The 12,126-nt window shown below is 42.7% G+C and overlaps 1 protein-coding gene across 1 annotated transcript in view; it reads left to right on the top strand.

Moving 5' to 3' along the window:
* Nucleotides 1-11,833, top strand: part of TRIM71 (tripartite motif containing 71) — a 56,747-nt gene extending 44,914 nt beyond the window's left edge. Inside the window, exons 3-4 of the mRNA XM_063325254.1 lie at nucleotides 7,122-7,256; nucleotides 10,024-11,833. Coding sequence (XP_063181324.1) covers nucleotides 7,122-7,256; nucleotides 10,024-11,475 — 1,587 coding nt within the window. The 3' untranslated portion in view covers nucleotides 11,476-11,833. The remainder of the gene's footprint in view (nucleotides 1-7,121; nucleotides 7,257-10,023) is intronic.
* The last annotated feature ends 293 nt before the right edge of the window (nucleotides 11,834-12,126 follow it).

Genomic DNA, 12,126 nt, shown 5'->3' with positions numbered 1-12,126 from the left:
TGTCAGCATGAATTTAAAACAAACTCTAAAGTAAAAGAAACTGGCTTGAGTGCTTTAAAGTTTGAAAACAGTCAACAGAGAATTAAATGCCAGTACAAGCTGCAATATGAGGAACATAGACTGGATCTCTATGGGGCTTGTAAAGTAATATGGTGTAGTAACACTTTTTAGTGAGACTGATCCATACTGTTGCACTAGTAACCCTTTCTTATAGGCTCTGAAAGTGATAGCTCTGACATGAGATGTTGAGGATGAATGAGGAAGGGTAGTGGAGAGTAAAGGGGAAAAGGTGGAATTTGAAGGGTGTTGCATGAGAGAGGAAATCAAGCCATGAGTCAACTGGCTGGAGAGTATCTGGTTAACCAAAGTTGAAGGCTTTTAGGAAGAAATGTTTATTTAAATTCTTCCTGCGGCTTTGGAGGAAAGACTGCTTTTCAGACTTAAAAAAAAAAAAATGCTCTGGGTTGAGATACATTTCAGCCTCTTGATCCACTGAAGTGTGATCTAGTCTGTCACTCCTGAAAAGTCCCAACCTCACTTTTCAAAGGAGTTTAAGTCCTCTGTAAGAAATAGTAACCCTGGCAGCAAAGAGGCTTGTGGGTTTTTTTTGGTTTTTTTTTCCTTAGTGAGGTCCTGCAGGAGTGGAAGGCTTCCCCTGCTTCCCTGTGCTGGTCCTGGCCTGGATCATGTGTTTCGAAGCTGGTCCCTAATATGAACGCTTGTGCTTGTGTGCCTGAGCAGTGAGCTGATACAGCTGAAAGGGGAACCTTTCTGTGATACTACTTTTTGGCTGGGTCACTGCAGTGCTACAAGGACTGTCAACGGTGCCAGGGAACAGAGCAGAAAGACCCAATTCTCTTGCTTGTAGGACCTCTTTCTTCATGGAATCATGGAATCACAGAGTTTGAGTTGGAAGGGACCTCTAGAGATCATCTAGTTCAACTCCCCTGCTAAAGCAGGATTGCCTAGAGCACATTACTCAGGACTGCTTTCAGGCGGGTCTTGAAAGTCTCCAGAGAAGGGGACTCCACAGCCTCCCTGGGCAGCCTGTTCAGTGCTCTGTCACCCTCACCGTAAATAAGTTGGTTTTTTTTTTTCCTCATATTTGATCAGAACTTCCTATGTTCCAGCTTGTGCCCATTACCCCTTGTCCTGTCACTGGGAACCACTGAGAAGAGCCTGGCTCCATCCTCCTTCAGCCCACCCTTTAGATACTTGTAAATGTTAGTAAGGTCTCCCCTCAGCCTTCTCTTCTCCAGGCTAAAGAGTCCCAGCTCTCTCAGCCTTTCCTCATAAGGGAGATGCTCCAATCCCTTCATCACCTTTGTTGCCCTGTGCTGGACTCTCTCCAGTAGTTACCTGTCTCTTGAACTGGGGAGCCCAGAACCAGACACAGTATTGCAGCTGTGGCCTCACCAGTGCAGAGTAGAGGGGGAGAATGACCTCCCTTGATGTGCTTGGCCACACTGTTCCCTATGCAGCCCAGAATTCCATTGGCCTTCTTGGCAACAAGGGCACATTGCTTGCTCATGGATAATTTACTGTCTACCAAGACCCCCAGATCCTTTTCTTCAGAACTGCTTTCCAGCAGGTCTAGCCCTAACCTTCTTGTCTCAGTGGAAAGCTATTCTCCTTGCTGGGATACTTTTTTCTAGTTTTCAGAGGTTTGAATTGATTCACAGGATGATATGAAAGCCAAAGTTGGTGTTGGATTATTGGGGTGGGGGGAAGCAGGATGTGCTGCCTTTCTATATGGGGAGCTTGTCCTGCTGCCTTGTTTTACCTCACGAAAGTGCACACTTAGCTGTCTTCTTTCAGAATTTTTTCCAAGGACTGGGTCACAAACTGAACGTAAATCTGTTATGATGAAAGATAGATGGCTTTTTCAAAATGTCATGTTCTTAAAATACATCTATACATGTGTAATTGTATATATGTATGTATGTGTGTGTAATCTAATGCACTTGCGTAACAGTAAAGCACCGAGTGCTCATTCCCATTTAAGGTCAATTTCCAGGTGAACATGTTAAAATACAATTTGATCTGTTCATGTCAGTTGTTTTAAGTGGTTTTATTGGAAAATGAACAATTCTTTCCTAGCTGAGCCTATAGCTGTTTTTGCTGGCACGTTTGTCAGTGCATTCATTTAAATGTGGAAGCGTGCAGTGGGACCAGTCATGTGCGGAATATGGAGGGGAGTGACTCTTATCTACCAGCATGAAAGGCTTAAAGAGTTGGTGGTAAGGCTGGTCAGACATTAAGGCAATGCCTCTTCTCTCCCAAATTGCGGGGGAGGTGGTATGAAGTAGATTAACACCTTTATTCTAGGCAAGGGTGGGGGGAGGGAGGTACTGTAAGAAACTTGGCCAGCCGGAGGAAGCTAATCCATTGCCTTGAGCCTCTGCCCTTGAGTGGAAGCTTCCCTGTGGGTTGCCATATGGATCTGTGCTGCCGGGAGGTCGATACCTGAGAAGGATGGCACTGCTGTGCTGCAAGGGATTGTTCTGGGGTTGTCACATCAAGTTAGCTCAGGCACCCTTCTGTGTGGCTTTGAAGTCAGGCTTGCCAGGTTTGAGAATCTAAAATGAAGCTTTGTAAACAAAATGGAGTCAATTGTGCTTTTCTAAATCTAGGGTTTATATCAATGGAGGCTGAATTTCTTTGTACTTCTAGTTATTGTTTTGTGTTGTAGTGAGCTCCTTAGTGTAACATATGAGCAGATGGTTATTGGGAAAGATGGATTTGACATGTGTCACTGTTCAAACTACTGTTCTGCTTAAAACTCTAGGCAAAAAGTCTGTTCTTGCAGTACAGACCAAAGTGATGGTTTGGCTTCTGACATGAGTTAACCTGTCCTCTAGCCCTCCCTCCATCAAAGCTTTTTTAAAAATTCTTTATATGAGCATTTTTCTTTTAAGTAAGAATTTTCTAGTGTTTTACAGTTTTTAGACTGAAACCTTTAAATTGATCCAACTACAGGGATTTGTGCTATAGCTGCACCAATATCACCGCAAAACCACTGCTCAGCCTGTTAATCCTAGTATCTTTACTGCAACTATACTTCTGTATAGCATCTTCCAATTATTTTTTCTAGTATAAGAACATTAGGAAGTTTATATCCAGTTCTTGATGCTGGAGAAAGCTGGTTATTTTATCCTGCTCTGAAACAGTAATAAGTAATTGGAAAAGTTCTTTGAAACAAGCTCTCCATATCCTTTTGTTACCATAAGGAGCTGAAAACAAACTATGGATGGAACACCTTTAGTGCCTGGTGGAAAAGGGATAACATGAGATATACAGAAAGATTTCCTTAAGTGTTTTTTTTGTATTTAGTGTGTTTTTAAAATCTTAGAGAGTGTTTGCCAGAGAACATGCATCTCAAACCTTTTTCTTCTAAGTAGGATTAACTTCCTCTTAAATTCTTTAGTGTTTAAAATGTAAATCTTCCATATTGATGTAGGAAAGTTTGTATTTAAGGTTCTTTTAGCCATTACCTGTGGTCCATTCACCCCTGAAATACTGAAGGATTCCTCTGAAGAAAACAAAAGTTTTGCTTTCAAGTTTGAATTTTCTCTCAAGAGGTTTGCACCTTCATTGAAAAACTTAGACTAGGAAACTTAAATATTGGAATGAATACCTGAAAAAATATACCTCCCTCCCATCTTTGGATGGATGGAATTAAAACTCTAAGGACCTTTTAAAAAATACACATGCAAGCTAACTGTTACTATACAGTTACAATAAGCAGCCTTTATATATTTCACGGTGTTCCCACTGTGGTGTGTTGTGCCACGGTTTGTTCAAATGGATATTTTTCTGAACTGATATAATCTAACACCATGGCTCAGCATCTGGACTAACAGGCTCTGCTGTTTGAGACCTAAGTTAGCCTCTTTAAATAACTCCGCTGTGTGGTCATAACTGCGGCCATACCGATTTAATTTGTGTATCGGGCTGTGGAAACCCTGCAGTGAGGGCATCAGCACCTTTACAGTAGTCCTGCAGTTCTTGTTTGTAGTCCATCAGAACACGTGCTTTGTAATGTTGGTGGGGTTTTTTTTTATTTCCTGGAGTGTTGTATGCTTCTGATCATTTTTTATTCTAAAAAAAGCAGCTCTAGTGAAAACTTGAAGTAGTGATATTTCTGGAACATTACATTTAAATATGCCGTGGGAATATTTAAGTTAAGATTAAGTTGTAGAAAGCTTTTTGTTAACTTGAGCCTCCAGTACCTGATGTCCAATAGAAGACAGGAAATGTGAAAAATTGCCTGAAACTGCCATTCTACAAAATGGCAAATCCTGATTTGGGGCCTCTCTGTAGCCAGCTCAGATATCCAGAAGTGCAGCAAAGTTGTATGATACTACTATACTACTTCTGGCTCTTGCAGTCAGTTTCTTCATAGCTATGTGTTGTAGCATCAGTTGCCATGTCAGAGCTGCTGTAGCAAGCTCATTACCAGTTTTTTCCCCCGGGTAGTTAAATGTAGCTAAAGCCAAGCACACAGAGATGCCCACCTAAAGGGGGCTTGTAAATGACACCTGGGGTCCAATACAACTTTTACTCTTCACCTTTTACTCAATACTGTCTGGATCTTATAAGAATTGCCATGTGTGCCTGGATCTGTTGTCCTCTCCTGGAAAGGAGTGTTTGGTTTTGCACCCTGCGTGCCAGTGGCACTTTACATAGGGGTGCGTTTATGCAGAGCTAGATCTAATAAGATGTAAGACGCTGTATGAATTATAGGAATAGCTTCCTTGAAGCATTAACAAAGTAGGCTTTTCTGTTTGGTACAAAATGTCCAGAGAATAAAAACTAAGACCTGCACATTTAATAATCTTCATTAAATGCTTTGAAATCTGAAAGTACATGTAATACTGCATGCCATAGTTCTCTTCTGCTAAAGTATGTGTTTTGAATGTTGTTTGTTGCTATTTTTATAGAGTTTTATAGAGAAGAGCAAGAAATCCTGAAATGTGCTGGTAGCAATAGCCAGTGACAGCCTCTGTATTGCTTTCCTTCATGAAAACATGCTTGTCTGAGCCACTCGAAGGTTTCCTTTGGCTGTAGCCCTCTGAGGTGGGCCATCATAGCAGGAGAGTATTAATTGCCTGTGGATGCTGTGATCTCTCATCTGGAGGAACCAGTTATGGTAGGGCAAGTAACTATACTCAGTAGCAAAGGTTGTCTACCAACAACTCCTGTCGTCATCTGGATTTATTTTTACTTGCCTGAGTCTGAACAGATCAGCAAAGAATGCCTAAAACACTAAGGCTCTAACGCTGTCAAGGATATTGGTGAAGTTTTGGTAAAATTCGTGTGATCCTGCACTCTGCCAAAACAGGTTAGAGCAGCGTAGGAAGGCTGACCAACATGAAACACCGCAGCAGGCAGTGGTATGGTGGTGAGGGAACAGCAATAGGCAAGTTATCTATCTGAAGCAAAAGCCAAGAGTTTTAAGAACAACTTTTGGGAGCCTTCTTTACATGAAAATCCCTTGTTCTCTTAGATTACTTTATGATATCACAGCTCTGCCGTGATAACTCTATCCTGCTGTTCTGCAGGCATTTCCTGTGCAGAACTTGTCTCAAAGAGGTCAACATTTTAGGAAACATGTTAAGCAGCAGCATTTCTTGTTCTGGTCAGACACCACACACTCTTTTTAACAACAAATCCTTTTAAAGAAAAGCAGCTTTTGTGATGCACTCTCCTCATGGTATGTCATAATTATTCCAGTGCTAGCGAATGAGATGATAAGCCAGTTCACATGCTTGGGAAACAGAAGACAAGACCTGTATTTAGCAAAGAACCATGCTGGGTTACTGAATTTGAGATGAAGAACAACTGTTTTGTTTCCTCCTGTTGGCTTATACAGTACATAGCCTATCTGCAGCTGTACCTAGTCACTTGTGACTTCTGAGGGGTCCAAAGATGGCCAATATCACTCTCCATCCTATCAAGAGATGTCACCAGTGCCTTGTGCAATGTATCTTGGTAAACTTCAGGGTTGAATCTGGTACTTCCAATTCCTCAGGGTAAAACTTAAGTAACAACAGTGTTTGTGCAGGTGTCACTGAGCACCAAATAAAATAGCCAGGCTCTGTCCTCTTTGCACACTCCCTTCAGGTATTTACATTGATAAAATCTCCTCTGAGTCTTCTGTTTTCTAGGCTAAATACCTCAATGTAACATAATTTAGTTCTATAATTTTCTAACTAATAAACTAGTATCTCCTTAACCTCTTAGAGGCTCACAACCTCATCTGCACATTCATGCTGGTTCACTGTACGATAAAGGTGTTGAAAAGATTCAGTTAACTGATTCTATTGAACCTTTTCCATTGGGAGCTGTGATCCTTCAGTTTTTCCTGCTCTTGATCTTGTTTGCTTTTATACCCTTTTTTGTAATATTTGTGAAACTGCGAGCAGTTTGAGAAGGATTTTTCAAGGAAGCAGTTTTTTCTTTGAGGGTAGAAGAGAGACATGTTCCTTCCAGATGCATTCTGCATATTTGGGGAATACTACTACAGTGCATTTTTAAAATATTAGTATTACAAAGTCCTATGTGAAAGGATTTGGTCTCTATGCAAGGTGTGAATAACTATGAATACTTTTTAATGATAAGCATCTAACCTTTGGTTTTTCTTTTAAAATTGATTAACTTCACATTCTGTTTGGGGTATTTCTGTGCAACTCAGATGCATAGATAGAACAGTCTGTTCCCTACAGTGTCATTTCTTACTAGAAGCAGAACCATCACAAGAGTCTGAAGCATTGTGATGGACAAGACAAACTGTGGGAAAACATGAGTATGAATTTCTGTGTGAGTCTTTTGCTTGAGTTCATACTAGCTGATTGCTGGAATTGCACAGGGAATCTGGCCCTGCGGTGTTGGTGCATGGTACAATGAAGGCATAAACTCCATGTCACGGATGTATTAAAAAAAAAAAATGTCAGCTTTTAGGCTCTGATGTATGAAATGGGTGAAGGCTTGGTAAAAAAACAGAGTTGTCGCTTTATGCCGTCACGTGTGAAGGTGTAGTTAAATGTAAGCAGCAGTCCTCTGATGCATTTCTAATTGGATTGATTGAGCCCTAAGTGTGTGTCTTTTTTTCTCTCCAGCTGAGTATTGAACAGGCCCAGGCTGTGGCAGAGCAGGTTGAGATGAAGGCGAAGGTGGTACAGTCTGAAGTTAAAGCAGTGACTACTAGACATAAGAAAGCCTTGGAGGAGCGGGAGTGTGAGCTGCTCTGGAAGGTATGCACCTTACATTGTGATTTGAGCTGCTTGACAAGTGCTTTTTCAAACTGAAAACATGTTTTTTAACTAGCACATGGTTAGATTCTGATATCTTCCCAAGGAACACTGAATCGAAACACAACGGTTTACTGTGAACTCATTTTTCTATAGAAAGCAGGGTGCTGTATTATTCTGGCCCTGGTTGGTTGTGCTGAATGTCTCTCTTAGTCTGCAAAACTGGTTGGGTTTTTGTAGGGACTTAAGGTATCCTCATACAAGCTCAGCCCCACAAATGGGGTGGGTGCTCCCCCTGCTGGCTCAGCAGGTGTGCCTCACATCTCAGCACTGACCAGAGGAAAGATCACCTTTAAATACATTGTTTAAAGAATGTCTTTAAAACCTCTTAAATATGTTGCTGTAGTAGGTATGTAGTATGTGGGTTTTCTTACATGATCCACTTTTCATAAACAACAGAAAGGAGCAAAGCTGTATATGCTGTGTCCTGAGAGGTTCTGTGTACTTCTTGGTCAAGGTAGTGTCCCATGGATTTTTTTTTTAATTACTAGTAGAAGAAAAGAATACCCTCTAGCAAGAGTATCTGCACAATCCCAAATTCCAGCACTCACTGCAGCCACAATGTGTGTGTGGTATTTTGTGAAGAGGAAAGGATGCAACAGCAAAGTTTCTTATTCCAGAAGGGTAACTTAGTGGTCGTGGCTCTTCTCTGCATGTTTAGGCACAGATTAATTTGGATTGGCACTTTGGGTCCCATTTGTAGAACCAAATAGAAACCCACTCTCTGCTGTTGGATCAGGCCTTTTAGATCAGCGAATCAAACTGACCAGTCCTACGACCACGTTATTTCTAATACTGGTATAGGGGAGCAAAAATGTGTGGTCAAGGTGGGAAAAGTTTAGAAGCAAATTGGGAGTGCTCCTATAGTATGCAGTTTCACCAAAAAAAGTATGGCAGGAAACTGTGTGGCTGCTGCCATGACACTATACTAGCAGAGCCAGGCAGGATGGCGTGTACCGTGTGGTTGGTGAGGCGCATGCTGCCAAGAAGCAGTGTCATCCTGCTAAAGTACTTCTCTCCCGCCTCTCCTTCATCAACACTGGTTGGAACAGTAGTTTTCTGGCTTAATACCTGCTGCCAACAAAGTGACCAGCTCTGGTAAGATTTTATTGTACAGAACTACTCTAGCTACAGTGAGATTAATCCCCTAAAAGAGAAGTTTGTATTTCCGTAGTTCTTTTATAAGTGTCAATGGAAAGATTAAAAACGCACTTTATCTAGTTACTGTATTTCTAATGCTGCTTTTTCTGAGGCATTTGGATTGAGGGGAGGCTAACACTTTCCACCCTTAGCCTTCCCCAAGAGGCTTGGCAGCTTTCTCTTTTGAGGTATTCCTAGTACAAGTGAAGTAAGAGCTGCTCCTAAGCTGTTTGTATCCCAAGAGGCTGTATAAATGCACTTTATTGGAGTGTCTGTGCTGAGAGCAAATTCTCTGCAGGTTATAAAACATTATTTTAAGAAGGAAACTTGGTGGTGGTGGTAAATCGTTCTAGAAAAAAAAAGCTGAGTGTAATAACCCCTCATGTGAAGTATGTTAGTGAATAATTCTGTGTACCAAAGTTGAGGCCAAGGATTAAGCTGAGACCTAAGATTAGTAATCTCTTGGAAATCTGCTGGAAGAAGCATCTCTGATTCTTTAACAGCCAGGTAAAACCTACATGGCTTAACTTTAAATGAAATAGCATGCTTGTACATCTGTTATCTAGTCTGTGTATAACCAAGGAGTCCTCATACAGTGAGTTGTCCCTCATTAAAATACATTGCCGGTATTGTTCTGCAGCCAAGCAGGTATTTAGACATAAGGAAATGTATTTTTACAACAATAAAGCAATTACATGTTTCATTTGTTTTACAAGGCGGGTGTCTTTGCCAGATGGTATAAAGTGATTTTTCACATGTAAAGATAAACATAGGCTTAGATAAAATAGTCACAAACAAACCATTTTTGTTCGAGCTTCAGTCCCCTAAGCAGGGACTGGCAGCAACCTTCTGTGTCATTTGAAGTGACATTATAAAGCATCCTGTTGTAAAGCACTAGCTCAGCATAACTGCCAGTATTTGCAAGAAAATATTAAAATAATTGGACCCTAAAAGTCCCTGGAGATAGAGGCCTGGTATTATCCAGTCACATGAAAACAGTTCTGACAGGCAGGGGAATGACAAGAGCCCATGTGCGTTAGCAGATGCTGACTCCTAGCCTCAGCTTTGTGTGATAACAGCCTGCCTTCTGAAATTGGTCTCAATTCTGGTCAGAGAAGCCTCAGCCTCTGCTCTTTCTTGAGAGCCTGCAGTAACCTCTGTCCTCTCTGGAATCTAAATAACACATACCTACAGATTATTTGTCAAGTACCTTGCAACTAGAAAATAGAATAGCATTTGAGGAAGCAAATCACTATTAGTAAGCAAGTGTCTGTTCCTTTCAAATGTCACTCAGATGGAGCAGATCTGCAGAGTAAGAATGTATGATTTTGGCTGGAGGATGAGAGAATACTAATCCTGAATTTGGACAAATAATTGCTTTTCCTAATTCCTGCTTCTCTATAATCACGGCTCTTTGGAGGCTTGTTCTGCAGTTCAGTGTCAAAATGCTGCAACAACTGCACAACCAGTTTTTATGTAAAAGAGCGACATCAGGAGATGTTTCTGTTTTATGGCTTGTCTTCCCTGATGTAAGTGTGCTTTTCTCTTTCCCCACGGTGCCCCCCTCAAGGTGGAAAAGATTCGTCAAGTCAAGGCTAAGTCACTCTACTTGCAAGTTGAAAAGTTACGTCAGAACCTAAATAAGCTGGACAACACCATTAGTGCTGTTCAGCAGGTCCTGGAGGAGGGTCGTACCATGGATATTCTTCTGGCTCGGGACCGCATGCTGGCTCAGGTGCAGGAGCTGAAGAATGTGAGAGGCCTTCTCCAGCCACAGGAAGATGACAGGATCATGTTCACTCCCCCTGACCAGGCATTGTATATGGCCATTAAATCAATGGGCTTTGTCAGCAGTGGGGCTTTTGCTCCTCTGACCAAAGCCACTGGGGAAGGCCTCAAGCGTGCGCTGCAGGGCAAAGTGGCCTCTTTCACAGTCATAGGTTATGACCACGATGGTGAGCCTCGCCTTTCAGGTGGTGACATGATCTCTGCAGTGGTGATGGGCCCGGATGGAAACCTTTTTGGGGCAGACGTCAGTGATCAGCAGAATGGGACCTACCTGGTCAGCTACCGTCCACAACTAGAGGGAGAGCACCTGGTATCTGTGATGATGTGCAACCAACACATTGAGAACAGCCCCTTCAAAGTTGTGGTGAAATCTGGGCGCAGCTACATAGGCATTGGGCTGCCAGGACTCTCTTTTGGCAGCGAGGGAGACAGCGATGGCAAGCTCTGCCGCCCCTGGGGGGTTAGTGTAGACAAAGAAGGCTACATCATTGTTGCTGATCGCAGTAATAACCGCATCCAGGTGTTCAAACCATGCGGGACCTTCCATCACAAGTTTGGCACACTGGGGTCCCGGCCTGGCCAGTTCGATCGCCCTGCTGGTGTGGCCTGTGACGTCTCGCGTAGGATCGTGGTGGCTGACAAGGACAATCATCGCATCCAGATCTTCACGTTTGAGGGGCAGTTCATCCTGAAGTTTGGGGAGAAAGGAACAAAGAACGGGCAATTCAATTACCCATGGGATGTGGCCGTCAATGCAGAGGGCAAGATCCTGGTCTCTGACACAAGGAACCATCGCGTTCAGCTGTTTGGGCCTGATGGTGTGTTTCTTAACAAGTATGGCTTCGAAGGGGCACTCTGGAAGCACTTTGATTCCCCCAGAGGTGTGACTTTCAATCATGAGGGCCACTTGGTCGTGACTGACTTCAACAACCATCGCCTTCTGGTCATCCATCCAGATTGCCAGTCAGCACGCTTTCTGGGCTCGGAAGGCACCGGGAATGGCCAGTTCCTGCGCCCGCAGGGAGTGGCGGTGGATCAAGAGGGGCGCATCATCGTGGCCGATTCCAGGAACCACCGGGTGCAGATATTTGAGTCAAATGGTAGCTTTTTATGCAAGTTCGGCACTCAGGGAAGCGGCTTTGGTCAGATGGACCGTCCTTCAGGTATAGCCGTCACCCCTGATGGCATGATTGTTGTGGTCGACTTTGGAAACAATCGAATTCTCGTCTTCTAATCTGTGTTTGAATTAGGAAGAAACTGTCTCAGGGAAATTCTTCTAAGAGAAAATGAAAAAAATACAACGTTAATTCAAACCTACCTCATCTTTAATTTTTTTACAGATGAATGTACTTATCTTTTCTGCAGGGAGTGAGCCTGTAAAGTTAAATTCTATCTACCTCATTGTCCTCCCTTCCCTCCCCGGTTTCTTGCCCCCTCCCCATCCCCACACACTCACAGTTCAGAACGTTTTACCTCTCCCCCCAATGGGGTTTCATGCACAAACAAGTGTTGCTGTGCACATTAGGTGGTTTGTGTGGTGAGTTCTGTAGACGAAGCCAAAAAAAGGCTCTATGTAACTTTTTTAATGGAGATAATGGTAGTAGTGTTTGTAGAGAATTTGTGTTCCTGACCATACTGCAGTTCTGTGGGTGGGGACATGGGAGGGGGGACTTTTGTGTTGCGTTTTTTTTTTTTTGAATTGCTGCTGCAGCAGAGAACTTTTTCCTGTTCTCCTTTTTATACCTCAGTGCGTTTGATTTACTGGTGAGCACAGCGTCTTGTTCCCAGATGACTTTGAGCGTTTTGTGAAAGTGAGTGGGATTCACTTGCCGGGAAGAGCAAGTTTGCATCTTTTTGGCATTTCTGTGTATTTTTTTCTGAAACA

Source organism: Chroicocephalus ridibundus, chromosome 2 (assembly GCF_963924245.1).
Source record: "Chroicocephalus ridibundus chromosome 2, bChrRid1.1, whole genome shotgun sequence".
Taxonomy (NCBI): Eukaryota; Metazoa; Chordata; class Aves; order Charadriiformes; family Laridae; genus Chroicocephalus; species Chroicocephalus ridibundus.
Note: the sequence above shows the minus strand (reverse complement) of the source record. Positions and strands in the feature narration are given on the sequence as shown.